At 56.9% G+C, this 21,975-nt stretch overlaps 1 protein-coding gene across 1 annotated transcript in view; it reads right to left on the reverse strand.

The window, feature by feature from the left end:
- The window catches only part of LOC104129619 (opioid-binding protein/cell adhesion molecule homolog), a gene marked incomplete at its 5' end in the record, with an annotated part of 24,914 nt that extends 4,117 nt beyond the window's left edge, over positions 1-20,797 (reverse strand). The window contains 5 exons of the mRNA XM_009642576.1: positions 5,506-5,657; positions 5,977-6,097; positions 6,183-6,317; positions 6,582-6,707; positions 20,501-20,797. Coding sequence (XP_009640871.1) covers positions 5,506-5,657; positions 5,977-6,097; positions 6,183-6,317; positions 6,582-6,707; positions 20,501-20,797 — 831 coding nt within the window. The remainder of the gene's footprint in view (positions 1-5,505; positions 5,658-5,976; positions 6,098-6,182; positions 6,318-6,581; positions 6,708-20,500) is intronic.
- Between the last annotated feature and the right edge of the window lie 1,178 nt (positions 20,798-21,975).

Here is a 21,975-nt window from a genome sequence, read left to right on the forward strand (position 1 = left end):
TCTCTGCCTCCTACCCCCCCACTTCTCCCTTTCTCTGTCTCTCAGGCTGTCCCTCTGTGAGTGTCCGTCGCTCCCCAAGTCTCCTTTTGTGCCCCCCCTCCCCTTCCGACCATTCCACATCTGCACGCATCTTCCCCATGCACCAGCCTCCCCCTCCTCTTCCTCCCCTGCCCCCAGGACAGTGTCTTTTTCCAGGTCTCCTGCCACCCCTTTTCTCCAGCCCATCTCTGCCTTCTGTGTAGCTCTGCTTCTCTCTGTCTCGTCCTTTTTTATGGCCCCCAGGTCCTCCTTCGTGTCCCTCCCAGCATTTCTCTCTCTTACTGTAGTTGCTGCGGTCTGGGTGCCTCATTCTCTGTCCTGGTCTCTGTGCCCCCATCTCACCCTCTCTTGATCTCCATCCCGGTGTCCCCCCTCCTTGGCTTTCTCTGCTTCTCCCTCTCGCCACGGCTTCCTCACCAGCTCTCTCTGTGGTGTGGTTGCTCCTTCTCCCTCCTCCTCCCCCTCTTTGTCCCTCTGCCTCCCTTCCCCATCTCTGCTCCCCTCTGCCCGCACCCCCCCTCTCCATGCCCCCACCTCGGGCCATCTCTCCACCTCTCATTCTGCCCCCCCCTTCCTCTCTGTGACCCCCTCTCTCCCCCTGGCCCTCCTCCATGCCTTTGTGTCTCTCTCCGAATCTCCGTGTCTGTCTGTCTCTCTGCATGTCTGTCTTTGCCTCTTCCCCTTCCTCCCTCCTCCCCTCTCCTCTCCCCTCTCCTCTCCCCCATCTCTCCTCTCATTGCGTGTGGTTCTCCCTGGTTCCGTAGCCTCTCTCCCCATCGCCGCGCGTTCCTCTCTGCCTCTCCCCCCCATGCATATCCCATTTTGGGGGTGGGGGCCCTTCCCTCCACCTAGGTGTCTGTCACCTGTTTGCCTGTCTCTCTCCATAGCCTGGTTTTGTTTTTTCTTTTTTCCAGGTCTGGGTGCACATTGCCTCGTGCCATTGGGGGTCTCAGCCCTCCCTGCTGCATTGGGGCATCATCTCCGACCTCTTGGCACCTGCATGGCCCTGGTCCCTGGCTGTCTACCTGCCTCCATCCCTCCCTCCCGATACCTGCTGGTGTGGTCTCTCTTGCTCCCAGCCACGTGCCCCTGAGCGACCCTGGGTGATTGCATCCTGGTGTCTCCCTGTTTTCTGGGTGTCTTGTGGTGGGTGTGCACAGGAGCAGTGAAGAGGAAACCATTTCTTTATTGGCAAAGGGTGCTTTTGAGGGAGACGAGTGAGTAAGTCGCAACCGTCAACTCCTTGGTGACCGGAGGATGCAGTTGGTTGTTTGCTGGTGAAGACTTGTCCGCTCACACACCGGGGACGAGGCCTTGGCGTCTCTCCCACCACTGGAGAGCCACGCACCCCTAGCAGCAGACAGGTAGCTCCCACGCTGCGATGGAGACCTCGTTGGTCCTGGACCTGCGCACATCCCCCAAGGTGGTACCGAAGTGGAACCCGAGGGTGGGGGAGTGAGAGAAGCCAAGCTCACTCTTACCTTGGGATGGCTTCTGTGCCGACACACCCACAGTCTTCAACCCATAGAGACAAACACCCAGGTGTCACAAATCACCAAAGAACAGCCCAGCCCCACCCAGAGGAACAGCCAGGACCTCCCCACACCTACAGGGATTGCCTACAACAGCACCCGGACACCCATGAAACCCCTGGAGATGGACGGGTGTCAACACACACACACGCCAGGAACAGGCAGAGATGCAGCGAGAGGACAACAGACTCAGAGGAGATCGACAGGCAAGATGGACACTCCAAGACAACTGGGAGACTCACCAGGGGCACGCAAGACGCAAGCGAGGGTGCTCCACTCCAAAGGGCACACGCGATGCCTACGGAGACACCCAGAGACCGAGAGCAAGATCGAGAAGGAAGCTCCTCACCACGAAGAAGACATGCACAGATGCACCATAAGGCAGACACACCGCGTCCAACTTGGCAGGAGATGCAGACGCACCAAGGGAGGTGTTGAGACCCATGGCCGCTGACCCATGGCAATACACTGCCAAAGAAACAGGAACAACCGGCCATCCTGCGACACATGGCAAGGGACAGCACAGCTGAAGACGCAGAGCCATGGACTCCACCCCAAGACACCATCCGCAACCAGGACAAGGACCCCAGGAGAGGGGAAAGACCCAATTACAGAGGCACCCTGAGACACAGGTTACAGTAGAGTGAGCCACGGAAGCCAACAGGGAGACGCCCCATGACTCCATGCTGAAGTCACACTCAACCTGGCCAACAGCACTGAGCACACACACAGGTCGCGGCCACAACCCAAGCAGTCCAAAGAAGCCATGCCGATCCCAAGATGGCCACATCAACACACCCCAACCTGACGGCCGTGCTGACAGGCACCTACACCAATATGGCCCCGGCACACTGGTGCCACAGCACAAGCTGGAGACACATTTTCAGCAGGCATTCCCACCAAGAGTGAGGAAGTGCAAGAGTGCCACTGGGACAGGGAAAGGGAAGACCCAACAGACACTGGGAGGCAGGGGTGAGGAAGCAGGAAGGCGGCTGCAAATACAGAGGTGCAAAGCTCCAGCCCTTTGAAACCACCGCTCCAGTAGCCTAGAAGACCTCTACTACACAGGGACCAACCTCCTGGCCTTCACCACCCATTACTGTGCAGCAACCCCCCCAGCACATCCCTACCCCTGAAGCAGTCACGTGTCCACAGACGCTGGGGCCAGGCCAGCAGGTGCCTGGTGCCACAGGGGACTATCGCCCAAGGCCATGTCTTGGCAAAGACGCGGCAGGCATGCGGCCACCGGACTGCAGACCCAAACCCCTGACCCCTCAATGACTGGGAGGCACGCTCTTGGCAATGCCCATGCTCGCCAATGTGCCCCTGCACCCCCTCCCCTGACGTGCCCACACGAGCAAGCACGAGGGCTTGCCAGCCCAGGGCTCTGCAAACCCCCCTCAGCCACGCTTCTCCAGAAAGCAGCAGAACAGCAGGGGCACCCCCCTCCCTGTGAGCCGCACAGGAACCTGCGCTTCGCCCCCCCCAGCGTAGGTCAACCCCTGTGTTTGTTTACTGAAATAAAGTTGTTTTCCTGACATAAGTTCTCTGCCTCCAGCATAACTCATGCAACACTACCCTTCCAGTTAGTGCCACACACGCACAGGGCCACTCTATCCTCATGCAGTGCCCATGCCCTTTCCATCCCACCACAGGGCAACACAAGTGGTGAGGGAGAGATGGGAAGGGCTGGGGGGGGTGTGATCAGGTTTTGGATTCTACTGCCCAACTACAAGGCTGTGGCACACACCAGACCACGAGGAGACCCAACAGACCTGACTAGGGTGGACTAGCCCGGCACAGCCAACTGTGTGATTGATGGGTTAAAACACGATGGACCGGGACACAACAGGCCAGCCCGTATCGATTTCACCCAATCAATTAATTAGAACACAAGACAGCAGAACAGAGGAGTGGGGAACAGAACCCAACGGCCTAGAGCCAAATGGAAGAGACAGGGCCAGGGGAGAGGAGACCCAATTAGAATAGAACAGACCTGACCAGCCCCTAACAACACAACATCATAGATTACAACAGACCAGACCCAACCAGGACCAAATCAAATACAATAGAACAGACCGGAGCAAAAAAGCCATAGACTCAAGCGGGATGGACTTGACTGGAATGGAGCAGGGTGGGCTGGTGCACAATAAAATACACCAGGCTACAACAAATTAGAACACACCATGATAGACCGGGCCAGAATAGACCTGTGCCTAACAAGCTAGAACAGGACAGACCACTACAAACCAGACCAGAACACGAGTAGAACGCACAATGGTGCTACACAACAGACCAGAGGAGTATAGAACGCCATAGAGCAGACCATAATAGACTGGAATAGATTGGAATGGAGCGGGACGAGACGGAGTGGGAGGGAGCAGCATGGTAGAACGCAACAGATTAGAGAGCAGGATAGAACAGACCTGAGCAGACCGGACCCAAACACAAGAGAGTGCAACAGTACCCGAGCCCAGCAGAACCGCCCAGAACAAAACACAAGATGGTTACGACGACTCTCACGCTGTTCCACCCCATCCAAGCTCTCCTCTCCAGCTATCCCGTGCCCCCCCGCCCTGAAACACGCATATGTTCCCTTCTCCTTTTCCCCAAGGAATGATACCAGGCACTGTCTCCTGCCCAATGACAAGTGATGGCCCATTCCCCCTACTCTACACCCCATCACCACCCATCCAGCACCCCTCACCACCTACAATGACCCACAAAGGCCAGAATCCACCTCCCTCTTGCCCTACGACGCAACAAGGTGCCTTGAAGCACATGGCTCACCAATGCCCCACAACTAAAGCCAAAGCCGTGCACCTCACCCCACCCCAAATCACCAGCACTCTCCAGGGCATGACAAGACCCACAAGACCGCACCTCTGGGCAGGCCGAGGGGCACGCCTCAGCACCACGACACCCATGCAAGGAGCCTGCCAGGTCCACCACTTCCCTATTATCGCCACCACACGCCGTGGTCCCCCACAGCCGGGCAGCAGAGGCAGCCCCCGTCTGCTCCAAGACACAGGTTCCCGCCACAGCGCAATGCTTTGCCACCGCTGTTCACCCTGATGCTGCCGAAGTCCACGCTGGCATGGACGCTCTGCTTGCTCTCCATGCCTCCTTGAGCCTGCCGCCCAACTCCATCCTCTCCCTCATGCCAGTGCCCTGCCAGGGGAAGGCTGGATCCTGCCAGCCGGCCGCCCTTGACCCATGACAGCCCCCTCAGCTTGCCAGAACGCGCAAGGAACTCACCACAGCTACACATCACCTTCCTCAATGACAGCTGTCCAGCCCACCATTCCTCAAAAACCCCTTCCCACCCTCGCCGCCCGGATCGCCCCGGTGCTGCAGGCACCTGATGCAAACCACCCCCCGCCATGGCCCTCAACGCCTTACGCCGCCCAACCTGCTGATCCCAGTCCAACACAAGAACTCCCAGTCCAACACAACAACATGACAACTGCCGGCAGTCCTGCCAGCAAGACACCCATGAAAAACCCCGCACTGTGCACCCGAAGCGCATGCTCACCTGGCCCGGGGCCCCTCCTCGGCCCTGCACTCCAGCGATGCCCACGCCAAAAGCCTCTTCTCTGCCCATGGCCCCGACTCCGCAAAGGCAAACGGCTGCCGGCCGGCTGCTGTGCACCCCTAAACACCCGTGAGCCCGCGAGCGCTGTGCCCACCACCCGGCTGTGCATGCCCGCTCGGGCCGATATCTCATCATCTGGTGCATCCTCCCTGCAGGACCTCGCCGCTCCCATCTTGTGCCGTTCTGTGCCTCGATGGGCCACGACATTAAATATGGCCGGCTCTGCTCCACCACTCCATTGATCTGTCGCAGGCCATCTGCCCGCCTCGCTGCCATCTCCTCCTTCTCTTCATCCTCCTCCTCACTGTACCTTGCTGCAAAAAAACCCAGGGCACCTACCATACAGGATGATGCTGGCGTTGGTGTTGCCCAGCTTGTTCGTGGCCACGCATGTGTAGTTGCCGTAGTCCTTCTCTGAGACGTTGAAGAAGGTCAGCGTCGACAGGCGGCCCTTGCTCTCGATCCGCACGCCCTCCAGCCCGTTCGCTAACCTGCGGGGAAACGCAGGCAATGGGGCTCTGCAACACATCCCACCTCGTCCCTTCCCATCAGCCACTACTAGACACCCACACAATCCCCCACCGGACTCCCTGCAGCCCACCACGCTGCCCAAAAGCACGCCGTACTGTCCTGAAACCTATCTCCTGACCCACGGTTACCCCCTGCTCCATGAGCCACCGTCCCTGGGACCCTTCAGCCCTTACCCAAGTGCTCAGACCCTCTGACATGAGCAGACCCCAGCCCTCGGTGGTCCCCGCCACCCTCTGGCCCCAGGGGTGATGTGGCACCTCCCCCTCTGCAGCCCCTCACCTGGTGTCCTCCTTGAACCACTGAAACTCCGCCACGGGGACAGCCGAGGCCTCACACTGCAGGATGCCCTTCTGGCCCACCGAGGCGCCCGTGTTCTTGGCGTTCGAGATGTACGGTGGGTCTGCGGAGACATCGTGGAGTGTCACGCCAGGCTCCACGCGCACCCACCCTCCCACCCCCATGATTCCCCCATCCCTTGCGCTCACAGTTGACAGTGACTTTGACTTTCCGCACATCCGGGACAGCCACATCGTTGACGGCACTGCACTCGTACTCGCCGGACTGCTCCCGCGTGATGCCCGTGATCTCCAGGTACTCGTCCTCACTCACAAAGCCCTGCCCTGGGAGACATCCCGAACGCATGGCACTGTCACCCTTCATCCAGGAAACCTGGAACACCCCTTAATAAGCATCTTCACCCTCATACCAGGACACACCAAAGGGCCAACACCTCTACCCTCCACAACAGACACCAGCAAACCATGAACCACCTTCATGCCACCCCAGCCACCTCTACGGGGACATCCATCCATCCCATGTGGGCTGGGCAAGACCCCTCCTTGCACCCGGGTGGCTCATCCACCAAGCCTTCGATGTGGTCTCACCTTTTCCGGAGAGGTGCCGCCACGTGACGGTGGGTTCTGGTCTCCCAAAGGCCAGGCACATGAGGGTCACGCTGCTGCCCTCATTCACGGTGATGTCTGACGAGATGTTGACGATCTGGGGGGGAACTGCAAGACACACAGAAGAGCGGAGGCACCGTCAACACCAGCTCACCAGCCGCCCGCATGCTGCTGGGAAGCCCCCCCCTGCAAGACCCACCCTGGCACCCAGCATCCACCCCATCGCCCTGTTCGGTTGCTGATCCCACGTCTCCAAACCAGCATGGGTTGGCAGGGTTAGGTTAAAGGTTGGACTCGATGATCTCAAAGGTCTTTTCCAACCAAAGTGATTCTATGATCTTGGACCAGAGCTGAGCATGGGTCCCCTGCACTGAGCAGGGGCCAGAAATGCTGTTTCCCCCCCCCGCCCCCCCAGCACCATGGCTGAGCCCCCAGTAACCGTCTCTCGTTATAGTCCGCGACAAGGCTCATATTTTAGCATATTTATTAAAGCTGTTTAAATTACTGAGCGTCTGCTCCATTCAATACCGGCCACGGTGATTTATATTACTCTATCCCCAGATACTCCATCTAATAAATAACTTGGCAATCTCTGCACCCATAAATATCCCCAGCCCTGGCAAAAAGCAATTAAAGCCTGCACGCTGATGCCGCTTCCCAGTGCTCCGGGCTGCTGGACGCGGCCCCAAAAAGGGTCTGTGCCCCGAGGAGCGAACAAGGCTGTATGAACCTCATCAACGCATACAAATAACTTAAGGGTGGATGTCACAAGGATAGAGCCAGACTCTTCCCAGTGCTGCCCAGCGCCAGGACAAGGGGTAATGGGCACAGACTGAAGCACAAGAGGTTCCAGTTGAATGGGAGGAAGAACTTGTTGACTTGGAGGGTGCCCGAGCCCTGGCCCAGGCTGCCCAGGGGGCTGTGGAGTCTCCTTCTCTGGAGATCTTCAACCCCCGCCTGGACGCTGTCCTGTGCCCCCTGCTCTGCTTGAGCAGGGGGGTGGCACTGGGTGAGCTCCCGAGGGCCCTGCCAACCCCTGCCATGCTGGGATTCTGTGATTCTGTGTGAACCAACCCACCCAAACCGAACACCACTCCCACGCCCCCTCCCTGAGCACGCAACATGCCAAGAGCCCCCGTTCACGTGGGATTGCCCAACCCTTGCACTGAGGGCTCTGCTGAGGGGGTGATCACCTGAAAACCACCATGGTCACCACTAGCACTGCCGGGAAGAGGACGTGGGGCTGCTGTATCATTGCCCAAACTGACCAGGCTGGGTAAGAACACCCTTGAGGAGCTCTGTCTAAGCTGCCAGGGTTAAAGAAAACAACCCCCCAAGCCAGCCTTTCGCTCCCGGCCAGGCTCTCCCGCACCCACTCTCCCAACCGCCTCCCTCCCTGGCACGGAAGAGGCGGCGCAGCGGGACAAGCGGCGGCAAAGACGTGGCGCACTCTCCACGGCCCGATGGGCCTTGCATGGTACTAAATTTCCCAGCAACTTGACACGTTAATATAGAAGTACAGTCTGTTACAGCAGAGGGAGATTGCCGGAGTCCTTCAGGGGAAAGTGGCAATCCAAAAATGAAAAGCGTGTGCTGGCGACTGCTGGAAAATGTAGTTAACGCTCGGAGCAGAGCTGCCCGGCTCCGACAGCTCTGCTGCAGGAAGGCTGCCGACAAGGAGACCTTACCCCTATTACCAGCAGCCTTGCACCTCTCCCCTTCACCAACACCACCCCCAAGGAACAACAGTGTCCATGACGAGCCTTCCCACAACTGGGAAGGGTTTTTTTCCCGCCCACTCATGAGCCTGCAAGCCGTCCCTCCCCACGAGCAGTTTTGCTCTGAGATGACAGTGGCACCATTAGCAGATGCTGAGACCCCAGGAAGCCTCCCCCTGCTCTCAATGGTGGTAGGGGACACTGGGCGACACGGGAGGTGTCTGTGTCTCCCTCGGTGGCTCTTACCGACAAAACCCAGAGAGCGGGACACAGACCACAATGCAGAGTGCCTGCAAAACCCCAGCGTGACCCCTGCCTCACGGCGCTCCTCCGGGATGACCCCCTGCTCAACACTTCGTGCTCCCTAAGGGGCTATGCGGATTACAGGGGGACAAAAAAAAAAAAAAGTCCAAACCCCATTGCGCAGACATTATCTGCTTCTCACAGCCTGCTCCCAGTACAGACTAACAGCTCACACCAACCCCAAACACTCGCTCGAGCAGCCCCGCGTACTTGGAGCTCCTCTCCCTCCCTGTGGGCAGGGAACGGGGTGCTGAGCAGAGCCAGGACTCTGTCACTGTCTGGGCCGGGGCAAAGATGGGCTCTGTCAAGGCTGTCCCCCAGGACGATCACCACCTGACTGTCCTCCAGCAACACCCCAAGGACAAGGGCACACTCTCCCAACCTGACACACACGCAGGGAGTAAAAGCCAGGGCTTTTAGGGTTTTTTGGGGTGCATTAAGAGGAGCGTGGCCAGCAGGGCAAGGGAGGCTCTCCTCCCCCTCTGCTCTGCCCTGGGGAGACCCCACCTGGAGCACTGGGTCCAGTTCTGGGCTCCCCGGTTCAAGAAAGATGAGGAACTCCTGGGGAGAGTCCAGAGGAGGGCAACAAGGATGATGGGGGGACTGGAGCATCTCCCCTGTGAGGAAAGGCTGAGGGAGCTGGGCTTGTTCAGCCTGGAGAAGAGAAGGCTGAGAGGGGATCTCATCAAACTTGTTGACTGTGAGGGTGACCGAGCCCTGGCCCAGGCTGCCCAGGGGGGCTGTGGAGTCTCCTTCTCTGGAGATCTTCAACCCCCGCCTGGACGCTGTCCTGTGCCCCCTGCTCTGGGTGAGCCTGCTTGAGCAGGGGGGTGGCACTGGGTGAGCTCCCGAGGGCCCTTCCAACCCCTGCCATGCTGGGATTCTGGGCTTGCCGGAGCATCCTCACCCTCTCAGCCCTCCCCCAGCATCCCTTTCCCATCCCAAACCACAAGTACAAAGCGACATGCAAAAACTGGACACAGATGTGAGCCCGTCCCCCTCCCAGGCACAGAAACACCTTCACTCCCGCGCAAAAACCACCACTACCAATAACCACCATGGCCCCAGTGCTCCCATCTGACAAACACCAAGCCACACAAATCAAGCCAGCAAAGGATGCCAACACACGGGCAGACATGCCAGCGGGTCTCGCAGGGGAGAACGGCACCTCCCAAACCCCCTGGCCACAGCCCCAAAGCCGCTGCCTGCCCTGATATCCCATCAGAAACGCCCCTGAGAGCCAGCAGGGGGGTGCGGTGGGGGGATGTGCAGAGGGATGCCCGTGGAGAGCCTGGGGACCCTGCCATGATGGCGATCGTTGCCTACGAGGTTACCAGGACGTGGAGAAGGACATCTAAGAACCTTGATTACATTTCTATAGATCCCACCAGCCGGGCTGTCGAGGACAGCGTCTCAAGGGCGTGCCGGCTTCGCCGTGGAGGGACTTAATCCTGTGGGAGGAGTGGGTGGGAGCTGGGATATGGCCGTCAGCAGACGGGACCTGAGTGCTGGCAGGCGGGATGAGCCTGGCAGCAAATATGACTGTATGGATAAAATAAGCCCGCAGCCAGTCCCTGTATAAATACCACGAGGCGGGGACTTCTTAGGATCATCCCCGGGCACGGAGGCTAAATGCCCTCCCATCTCCCCCCGAGAGCCCTCCTGGTCCCTGGAAGGCCGGGATGAAGAGCCCTGCTGATACCAGAGCGACTGCAGATGCTATTTCTATTCATTTACGTGTTGACAGCAATAACCTCTGATTTTTCTACATTTACCAAAGCGGGGGTAACCTCCCCCTGCCCTACATCCCCTATGCATACCCAGTAGTTATGACAGCCTCTATAGAGGCTATTTAGACTGGATCTAAGGAAGAAATTCTTTCCAGTGAGGGTGGTGAAACCCTGGCAGGGGTTGCCCAGAGAGGGGGTGGAGGCCCCATCCCTGGGAACATTCAAGGCCAGGTTGGACGGGGCTGTGAGCAACCTGATGTGGTTCAAGGTGTCCCTGCTCCTGCAGGGGGGTTGGGCTGGGTGACCTCTGGGGGTCCCTTCCCACCCAAAACATTCTATGATTCTATGATATGTATACAGAGGATAAGAACCGATCGCTGGGTGAACATACTGACCGCTGGAGAAGTGGCGAGCACAGGGCTGAGTACTGGGTTAACACTTCCTCCTGCACATAATACACTTTATAAGAGCTTGCTCCTCTGAGCAGCTCCCGTTAGCCCTCGCGCATGTCACGACATGCCCAATCATACAAAAGCTAAGGAAAAAGGGTGAGACGCTCTCGACTGCAGTAATACCAGGACAGGGAGAAGCCCCCACATGTGAGATGCCCACCCAAATCAAGCAGCTCTCGGCAGCCGTGCCGTGGATTCCCAGGGGGCTGCCGGGGTTGCGCCGTGGATGGATGCAGCCATCGCTCCCTGCGGGGGCCTTCCCCAACCCCCAGCCTGCTGGATAGGGGGGCAAGACGCTCACCTTCTGGGGAAAAAGGCAATGCAGTGGTGCACGGTCCCTATCCGCCCTTATCCACAGTCCTGCCTGCCTTGTAAAAGACTACAACTGCAAGCAAATTGACTACAAAATAAATCCCGAGGAAGCGAGGAGCAGCGCGGTCTCGCCGGAGCGGCGAGCGGCCCGTGGAGGATTTCATCGACTCCACGTAATATTAATCACGGGTAAGTTAATGCATAATGTTTGGTAGGCCAAAAAATACATTTGCACTGTAATTTCTTGTTTGTTTGGAAAGCCGGCGAGAGAAATTGAATGTGAAAGCGATGCCACTAAATTCAATAACAATAAGCCCATGATTTATCTCTTTCCTTTACCACTCGAGACCCGAACCGCCCGAAGCACCGATTCACGCTCTCCATAGGGCCCGGGCGCGTGCTGGTTTCTGCCACCGCTCATGGGGACCATGAGACACCGTGCCCACCCTCCTTCATGAACTGGGGGCTGCAAATAGCCCTGTAGGGTTGGCCATGGCCACGTGCCGTAGTCGGGAAAAAAGCCCGGGCAGGATTGCCTCCCTCTGGCTAAGCCAGTGGGTGGGTAATGGCCACGCGAGCGCTGCCCACGCGTGAGGCTGACACACACGCGCAGGCTGACTCATCGCCCGGCCGCTCCTTGGCGCCCATCCCTACCGGAGGCGCTCGCCATCGCGGCCCTGGACTATTTTTAGCTGCCAGATCATTACCCGCTGCGTGCCTGGGAGCGGAGAGCCTGCGCGAGCACCATGGCTGACACAGGTGACTGATGTCCCTCCTCCACGTCGTTAGCTCCTAATCCATTAAAAGAGACCTCTTCCTACACATACAGGATAGATGGACACCCAGGGGCTCTGCAAACCGCCGGACAGCAGCCGCTTGCCCACCTCTGCTTGCAGGACAGGTCCCCGTAGGGGACAGCTCATCCTCAGCACTCTGTGGGGAGATGACAGCCTCCACGGGCACCGTCCCACCTATGGTGGGCCATGCTCCTGCCCTGGCACCTTCTCAGACACCTCCTGTTGTGTGGAGATGCAGCATTCACGCTGTTCCTTAACCCCTCCAGCTGCCGCAGGGGCCCCATGACCTCTGATGGGTGACATGGAGCTCGTGCCACCTCCCTCCCCAGCCGCCTATAGCCCCACGTGCCTCCGGCTCTGCCATAGGCAGGATAGAGCTGTCAGAGGTGTCACCGCACGGGGACTCATTAGCGTTCAGAAAGTCAGCACAAAGAAGGCAAATATGCTGAAGGCTCACATTTTGCTTGTGCTTTCCATCTCCTTTGCGGATGCGAAGCATGGTGGGATTGCACCAGCGGCCTCCAGTCTGTCCCTGCGTGTCTGCTGAAGGCACCACTGGTACAAGATCTCCCCAAGAACAGCTCCTGCTTGGGGCTGATGCCCTTAAAGAAGAGACCGGGCATGCACCCCCAGCTGGGGAGCACCCATACAAATGGATGTGGTTCCCTGCCTCGAACTGATCTTAGGTTTCAGGGTGCAGGGGACAGCCGCAGTAAACCTTCGCAGAGGGAGGAAAGATTAAAAACCCACCCAAAACAACCTCCCTACAGGGCCTTCAGAGCCCGGGAGCATTGCACAAGACCATGCATAGTTTGACTGTGACACCGTGAGACGTGTTACAAGCCAAGGGATCAACATGCCGGCACGGACCCCTCCACCCGAGCGAAAGCAAAACCTGGCTGTGCCAGGGACCGACCGCGAACGGGACGAAGACAAATGAATCTCCCGACCGCACGCCGCGCACCCTTTTTCTCCAGGTTTTCGTCTTGAGACTGGGAAAGCAATAAAACCACAACTCCGAGTGTTATACCTACTGCGTAACCACCTGTCAGTAAATTTATGAACAATTAGGAAGTGAGAGTGCTTCCCAGGGAGCTATTTGTGCGCGGGCTAAAACGTTTTTTCTGTTCGGAAATATAATGGGGAAACAATTTCTCCCGTTCTCCCCCCTCTTCCCCATTTTCGCTTTTTGCAGTAATTAATCAGCTGCCACCGCGCTTTTGTTCCGTTGGCTCCCAGTCCCTGTGGCACATCCCAATGCCTCTGCTCCCGCCGGCTCCTTTCCACCGAGCTTGAGAAGCCTCAAGAACGGGAGCCCAAGGACGCGCTCTGGGTGCTCCCCGTCCTGTCCCTCCTCCGGCTGGATTTCGGGTTAGCACTTCACCCCGGCCACTTTAAGGACAGTGCCTGCTCCCACCTCGGCAGTGCATGCTGTTCTCTTCCCACCGGTTGGGCTCTTCCTCTTTCCAGACCTTCCCCCTCTCCGTGCCCTCACTCCTTCATTACTCTTCCATCTCCCCCCTTTGCCGCCTCCCTCTCTTTTGATGCTCAGTGCTTTTCTGTGCGCACGTTTGCTTCTCTCTTCCCTTTGTTCTACAAGTCTCTGGGCTTCTCTTCTTGTCTTTCATTGCCCCGACGGTTGCTTTTTCCTTCAATCATTGCTATTCCTTCAAGATTTTCTCTGGGCATGCCTCGGCTTTGAATGCATCGCTGCCAGTCGCCGATGCATCTCCCCTGTTGGGCCATCTTTGCTGTCTTGCCCACCCTCCATTTCTTCAGGGAGGGAGGAAGGGTGACGTAGGGGTCTGGTTGCTCCTTTTGAGCCTTTTCCCATCCCAGGACACCAGTCTACATTGCTTTTCGTAGGTGCTCCTTTCCTTCCATGGGAACACAACTCTCTATGCTAGACAAGACTCAGTAGATATTGGTCAACACCTTTCGTGACCCCGGTTATCACTCTCCAAAATCAGGGCTCCTTCCTGTTGCTTTTCGTAGGTGCTCCTTTCCCTCCATGGGAACACAACTCTCTGCTAGACAAGACTCAGTAGACATTGGTCAACACCTTTCGTGACGCCGGTTATCACTCTCCAAAATCAGGGCTCCTTCCCACTGAGCCACCTGCTGAGCTCATCACTGACCCAATTCCTGGCCAAACAGCCGCGACCTCAGCCTGTGCCACCCCGGTCCAGCCGCGTCACTCCTTCATTACTCTTCCATCTCCCCCCTTTGCCGCCTCCCTCTCTTTTGATGCTCAGTGCTTTTCTGTGCGCACGTTTGCTTCTCTCTTCCCTTTGTTCTACAAGTCTCTGGGCTTCTCTTCTTGTCTTTCATTGCCCCGACGGTTGCTTTTTCCTTCAATCATTGCTATTCCTTCAAGATTTTCTCTGGGCATGCCTCGGCTTTGAATGCATCGCTGCCAGTCGCCGATGCATCTCCCCTGTTGGGCCATCTTTGCTGTCTTGCCCACCCTCCATTTCTTCAGGGAGGGAGGAAGGGTGACATAGGGGTCTGGTTGCTCCTTTTGAGCCTTTTCCCATCCCAGGACACCAGTCTACATTGCTTTTCGTAGGTGCTCCTTTCCTTCCATGGGAACACAACTCTCTATGCTAGACAAGACTCAGTAGATATTGGTCAACACCTTTCGTGACCCCGGTTATCACTCTCCAAAATCAGGGCTCCTTCCCACTGAGCCACCTGCTGAGCTCATCACTGACCCAATTCCTGGCCAAACAGCCGCGACCTCAGCCTGTGCCACCCCGGTCCAGCCGAGGTGCTGCAGGCCACCAAATCCCCGCATCCTCTGGGACTGCTCTCTCTGCCACGGGCTGGAGGCAGCTCTGCGGGAGCATGAAGGAGAGGCCCCGTGATGGTCCTGCCCGCAGGGGTGGTGGCACCCATCACCTCCCGCTGCCATCCGCGTCACAACTCACATGCCCTCAAGCACCCTGCCATCACCCTTACAGGCTCACAACAGCTAAAGAGAGGGGCGCACTGATCGAAAGGCATCAAGACCCCTGGGTGAGCCCCCGGAGCAGCCCCGGATAGCTCTGCTCCTGCTCCTGCAAACACACGCCAGGCCCAGATGCTGCATCCCAACCTGTTTCTGCCTCGGGGGAAAGGAAAGCGTTTCCCTGCAACCCGCCAGGGCCAGGGTCTCCTCACCCGTTTGCGGGCACTACGAGCACATTTATTCCCCGGACGCCTGCCGGGGAGTCTGCAGGCACGGAGAGGAGAGGCACCGAGCGGCAGCGCCGACGCAAAGCCCTGGCGGAGCGACGCTTACGAATCACATCAGGTTTTCACCGCTCACCAAGGCTTTTGTTTCCCAAAGCAGCAGCTTTCAAAGGCCCCCTGCCTCGGAACAAAAAAAAAAAAACCAACCCCTGCTCCTCCCGAGCATCTCCCCCTGACTCTTCCTAATGGAGCTTGTGCTAATTGATTTTTCCTCTGCGCTTGCTTGCGGTTGCATTTTGCCCCTCTTGTGCATCCAGCTAAACAAACTGCTCTGCCTGGGTTGGGCCCCTTTCCTTTCCCTTCCTTCCTTGCCCGCTCACATACCCTCGGAGAAGGAAGTGTGAAACATTACTTTAAATGCCACGGACATTATGTGTTTTAGGCTCTCGCTCCTGCTGGGAAGACGTCTTTCCAGCCTAAGTGATTTTTTCCATTTCCTCTTAACAGCCCTTTGATTTCCTTTTTATTTCCCTGCACTCCATCCCCACCACTATAAGCCCGACCTCCGGGAGAGTTTCCCACTCCAATTAACTGTATCACTTTTCCCGGCCGGGACGATTAACCCAGCACGGAGAGGGCTTGCAGAGCCGAGCTTCCTAACAGAGTCATCAACAGAACACGTGGTTAGACCCAAAGGTGCGGCAAAGGGGAAGACCTGCTCGGATACAGCACCCATCCGAATGTCACCGGCCCCTTTGCTGCCTGGCCTTGGGAGCAGCTTCAATGCCAAGAGGGAAGAAACACATGCAAGGGAGTCTCCTCCGCCCATGGCCGTGCTGCCCCAGATCTCAGCCACCACCCAGTAATATTTGTGCACTTGTTCCCAAAATGCCAAGAGATGAGCTTGGGCAGGTCCAGAGGACCTGGGCTGAGCCCTCAGCCTTTCGAGACCTCTTGCTGCTGCCAGCAGGGTGGAGGGCAGTCAACCCCCTGGGGAACCACACCATAGTGAGCAGCACCTACAGGTTCATCGAAGGACTTTGGACACCATGTGAGACACCACAGCAAGACAGAGATGTGCCCCAAGACCTACCTTCACCATTCCTGCAAACCCTCCATCCGAGACGTATGGCAAACCCTGCCAGTCCAGCGTGCCACGCGAAGCAGCGCAAACCTCTGGCAACATTTTGTATCGGACGTTTTGCATCACATTTCCCATTCACCATCTCTTTTCCTCACTATCACCTTGTTTCTTAGGTAGACAAAAAAAAGCAAACCACCCCTAAACACCCGGTAAGGGGTAAGTATCCCAAGCGCCGATGAACCTCCCAAGCAGGGAGGCGAGCCCGCGCTGGGGGTCACAGCCTCCATCGCTGCCTCTCACCCCTTCCCTTCTCCAGGCTGAGCTGCTTCTGCACACCACGTACACCCCCTTACGCCAAACTCCCCAGCCTCTAAATACTAAGCACTTAATATATAAGCACGTTCTATGTTTAGAGCCTATTATCAGGTCTTTCCTACGACAACCGAAGAAGGCTGAGCCGCTCCCCGAGGGGAGCTCACCGTACACCGCGCAGCCTCCTGGTAAGGTTTTAATAAGTATCGCAGCCTCAGCTCCTGCCTGGATATCAAAGGTAGCTTGATAAAAGCAAGCTTAACCACGGCCATCGTGAAATCTGTGGTGCTGAGGGGAGCCTGGAGCACGGTCTACGTCAGGGAAGAAGAGCTCAACAGGGCCGGCACGGGGCAGGGGAGGGTTGCTCCAAGAGCCGGTTGTTATCGGGGAAAAAAGGAAAAATAAAGACTCAATTTGCTTTCGAGACACTTGCTGAAAAGCTACGCGTGGGTGGGCGCTGCTTTCGAGAGGCAGCAGATGCGAGAAGGGATGCGGGACTGGCGCCGGGAGAGCATCCTTACTCAGAAACTGCACCACCACAACCTCGCTACGGCCAGCAAAGGCCGAGGTCCTTCCAACCCCACCCTGGCTGCCGGGGCGAGGGAAGCGGCGTGACACCGAGACGGGAAAATGGATTGCACCCACCAGAAACTAACAGTAACAATGCCGACAGCCGGGAGAGGTTTTAATGAAAAATCTATGGCGAGTAGGATTAAGGCTGTACAGAGGAGGGTTCTCTAAATAAATCAGAAACAGAGGACATCTGAGGAATACCAAAGCCCGCTATTAGGGAGCAATGGCCAGTATCGACGTTCAACACCGAGATCTCCGCCAGACAGGGTGCCACGTGGCGCAGGGATCCCAAAACGCCGCTGCCTCAGCACATACAGCCTCCTCTCCGCTATGAGAAGGACAAAAAGCCCCAAAAGCCCCAGCCTTGACCAAAACATTGACCCTGAGCTCCACTTTTCAGACTGAAGAACACCCCATGCCCTGAAACAGCCCCCAGCAAGGAGGCACAGCTACCCCCCTCCTTGCACCGAAACCACGACGGATGTGGTAAGGTCTTCCAGCTCATTCCCATAGGCTTCCACCTCCCCGGGAGCTGAGCTGGGCTTTGAGGGGGGTCATAGCATCCTCCACAAAGCAAGAGGAGGATGAGGTGGCTCATCTTCTACTTACACAAGATTAAATGCCCTTTTTCTCTACATTGGTAACTCTCCCAGCGTGCTATGAGCACCGCGCATGTCCCTGAAAGCGTCTGTCCCATCGTCACGAGGTAGCCCCAAAAAAAAAAGAGGAAAATGGAGACAAAAAAAAAAAAACCTGGCTCCCTGCCATCTACGCTCTTATAAGCCCTTGTTAACGGCTGCTGCAATGAACCGATCCAAAAGACGTATTAATAACGACACTAAGAGACACATTTACTGTTGACTGCGAGTCCCTGGCAGATTTATCGCCGGGTTGCTAGGAGGGAAGGCCAGACCCCGCAGTAGCGCAATTAAAACCCGATTGAATACGGGGACAAAGAATCAATATTCTATCTGGCCAACTTTTAGTTTTGCAAAATACAAATATAAATTAATTGACCTGAACACGGTTGCTAACTGGTCATTACTGCCTGCTCGCTGGCCAGCTGGCACGGGCGAGGTGTGACGCCAGGGCGTGCGTGGCCATCCCTGCTGGTCCTCCGGCCCTCGCTGCTGGGACGGCTGCCTCCCTGGTGGAGGAGGACCCCAAACCTCATTTTTAAGGCCAGTATTTAAGGGCAGGAGAGCTACGACAGAAACAGGGCTTTATTCCTTCCCTACAAAGTGTGTGCTCTGCTTGCATGCACAGCCAGCACCAAATGCATCCTTGGAAAAGTACTTCAGTGCTTAAAGGGGGCCCATAGGAAAGGGGGGGACAAGCTTTTTAGCAGGGACAGGTGTGACAGGACAAGGGGGGATGGCTTTAAACTGAACCAGGGTAGGCTTAGGCTGGATCTAAGGAAGAAATTCTTTCCAGTGAGGGTGGTGAAACCCTGGCAGGGGTTGCCCAGAGAGGGGGTGGAGGCCCCATCCCTGGGAACATTCCAGGCCAGGTTGGATGGGGCTGTGAGCAACCTGATGTGGTTCAAGGTGTCCCTGCTCCTGCAGGGGGGTTGGGCTGGGTGACCTCTAGGGGTCCCTTCCCACCCAAAACATTCCATGATTCTGTGATTCTACGAAAAGGGCTCCTTTCCTCCCAGCACAGAACCAAGGGTTATGTATTATTCACCCCTGGAGAAAACTGGCTCTTCCCCAGCACGCAAGCAGCCACTCGGTCCCAGCCACTGGCAAGCGTGTTTTAGCCACCAGGCAACTCCGCTGGTGGTGAAGTGAGAACAGAGCAAGGAAGGATTTGCTTTTCTGGGACAGCAAGTTGGAATCGACAGATGGATTTTCTCGGCATAACGACACAGGCAAACCACGCGGCTCGAGCTTAGCGCATTAACGGAGGAACTTCTGAGCGTGGTCTGCTTGAGCTCAGCCTGCGGAACCACACATCCCTGCAGAGATGCAACACAGCCGACAACCACAGCCCTTGGTGCGGTGGGGGCAATTCGCCACCGCTTGCTCGCACCAGAGGAAAACTTTTCCTAGCTCATTTAGGAACACCTCGCCACCGGACCATCACTCCGGATGCAAACTATCCCTTGCCTTTGCTCGCCCAAGCCCGGCAAGCGTCCGCATCGCAGGCCCCGCTCCGAAAAAGGGGCAAGGGAGGCGGGTGCTGAGCACCGCTGCCGGTTCGCTTTATCTCATTAGGCACAAAGCACTCGGATACTTCACTGGTGTTGACTGGATGGATTAGCACGATTAGAGAGCAGACAGGATAAACAGATTAAACTTCGCAGATGGATGGCTCTCGCCCAACTCAAAAAGGGGGAGAGGGAGGGGCCCCACAGAAGGGGATGGAGGGGATGCTCCCGGTGGTCCCCCGCTCCCCTCTTCCTGAGGCGAGCGGTGCTCGGGCTCCCACCGAGACCTGGCAGGAAAACCGCGTGGGTGGGTGGCTGCAATCAAACCCTGCCTCCTCCAAATGAGAAGGATACGTAAATACATACATATCCATGCTGGGGGCTTCTCGGAGACATGTCGAGGCCGAGAAATTTTTCAGGTTTGCTCATTGCAAAATCAATACCCATCAGCCGTTTGAAATTAAAGGAAAGATTAGGTCCTAGTTTTATACATGCTTTATTGTATTCCGAGAGCTTTCTACTCAGCCAGATAAATCTTCTTTAAGAGGATTAGGAAACTTTCATTATCTTTATCTAACCTGAACTAACACTAACTCTGAAAAATTAATCTAGAGACCGGACAAAAGCCGGTAGCCGGTGCAAAGCCACAAGGATCCGGAGGCGGCATCCACCAGAGTGCTACGGGCACTTCTGATCCACCAGCACCCGGATCCTCCCGTCAGAGCAGTCTCAGGAACGCCGCTTCGCAACCCAACAGCATCTGCTACGCCAACGCGCTGGCCTACAAAGCCCTGTGCCAGCAGCCTTTTTGCGGACCCGCAGTGACTTCAACATGCTCTGCCCTCTCCCCCCAAACTGAGGAGCCTTGTGCTGTTGGAGGCTGCTCCTCCACCGTGCCTGGCAGTGCTTTGCTTTTGGCTCTCCTGAAGCACGAGCACCTTACCGATGACACCCTGAGGCAGCGAATCGAGCAACGTGGGTCCCAAGCAGCAGGGATGGGTCAAATCCACAGCAGGGACAGGCAAGGGGGGAGAAGGAGGAGGACGCCAACCCCAATTTCAGTTCCTCTGCCCCACGTGACAACCGTACAACACAGCGAGGCTGAGACGACACAAGTCTATCTCCTCCCCGTCATGCAAGTGGCTCAACCTTCAAAGAGTCATGCAGGTGGGTGGCTCAACCTTCAAAGCGACAGACCCCTACATCTCCATCGCCAAGAAGGCCTCCAAACTCCTCGCAAATCCAGACATCCTTCCATATCAAATGGTCAGTTTGGAAATAGCATATTAAGACCTACCTTGCACGATGAGATGGACGCGTGAAGTCTTGGGGTGATTGTCTGTCTGCACGGAGCAGGTGTAGGGGCCCTCATCGTAGACATCCACGTTGTGTATCTTGATGCTGTACTGGGTCTTGGTGTTGGAGAGGATGACCACGCGGTTGTCTATAGACCACTTGTCATTGCCGGCGTACAGGATGGTGCTGCGGTTCAACCATGCTACCCGCGTGACCCTGTCATCCACGGTACACCTGCAAAGGAAGAGGCAGAGGGTCACAATCGTGGGGGCACAACGTATGGCAAGTATCCCAGCTCCTAAAAGGGGATGCGCCCACCGGCATGGAGAGGGCATGAGCCGCACCCGGGCTACCCTGCTGCCACGTTGGGCACCCCCTGAAGATTTCACAGAAACGGCAAGTTCACAAGAAAAATCGCCCTGCCTTTTTCTTTTATACGGAGCCGCAGACGCAAATCCCATTACGTTTGACCTCCGCAAGCCGTGCAAGGCTTTTCGTGCCCCCCCCTCCCTTCACTGCGCACGGAGAATTTCGGATGAAGCTGTAAAATTTGCTGACAGTTGGGCTTGTCGGCACCGCCCTCGAGCTATCCCCGGGGCGATGTACGCACCCGCTGCCGGGGGAGAGGGGCCGCAGCACACACGGGGAAGAAGAGAAACAGCCGGAGACGGCGAAGCCAGCACGCAGGGAAGAGAACATTTGGATAAGCAGCTGTAAATCCTACAAGTGCCTTGAAAACACAACGCGGTCGTTTCCATTATTTATTTCCTGCCTGGCTCCCATCCTCCCCGCTCCGAGATGCGCGCGGGGGCTCGGCAGCTCCGGTCCACGGCGCTGACTTACGCTTGGCAAAGAACGGGGGGAGGGGGGGGAAGGAAGGGAATTAAAATGTTCTTGGAGAAGGCGGCTTTTTCATTCCGTTTGATAGATTTTTCTCGATCTATTTACTTGTGGCCTTCTCTGCCGCCGCCGCGGCGCCCACAGCGAAAACGCCAAGCGTTTGGCTAAATTAAGAGCCTGGCGTTTCTCGGGAGCTTTGCCTTCCCCTCCCGAGGACGGTGGTAGGGAAGCAAGCTGGGAAAGCAAACCTAGGTGCAAGCTTGTGCCGCCGGCGACGCCCCGCCCACAGTTTCACACAGCCGAGATCTTCGGGAAAAGGCACCTAAACAGTCAATCAAGATGTTCGTGCAAGTCCCTCTCCACATGCCTGTAAATTCAAAGACGAGCTGGCAGGCTGTCCCCGTCCTCGTCCCCGCTGTGGCGCCTCTCCTGCGGAGGCTTTGGGGGTGTTATATGCCTCCCTTGCCGGGGCCGCAGAGCGTCACCTCGATCGAGATTATTAATCGGGTGGAGAGACGGGGCGATACTTGGCATGTTTGAGGGTCCCCCCGGGCGCTCGGTTCAGAGGAACGAGCCATATATCCTCCCACAAACAAGTCATTTTCCCCTTGCAGGTGCTGTACGTCTCCGCCAGCT

The sequence above is a fragment of the Egretta garzetta genome, unplaced genomic scaffold (genome assembly GCF_000687185.1).
Source record: "Egretta garzetta isolate BGI_Z169 unplaced genomic scaffold, ASM68718v1 scaffold307, whole genome shotgun sequence".
Lineage (NCBI taxonomy): Eukaryota > Metazoa > Chordata > Aves > Pelecaniformes > Ardeidae > Egretta > Egretta garzetta.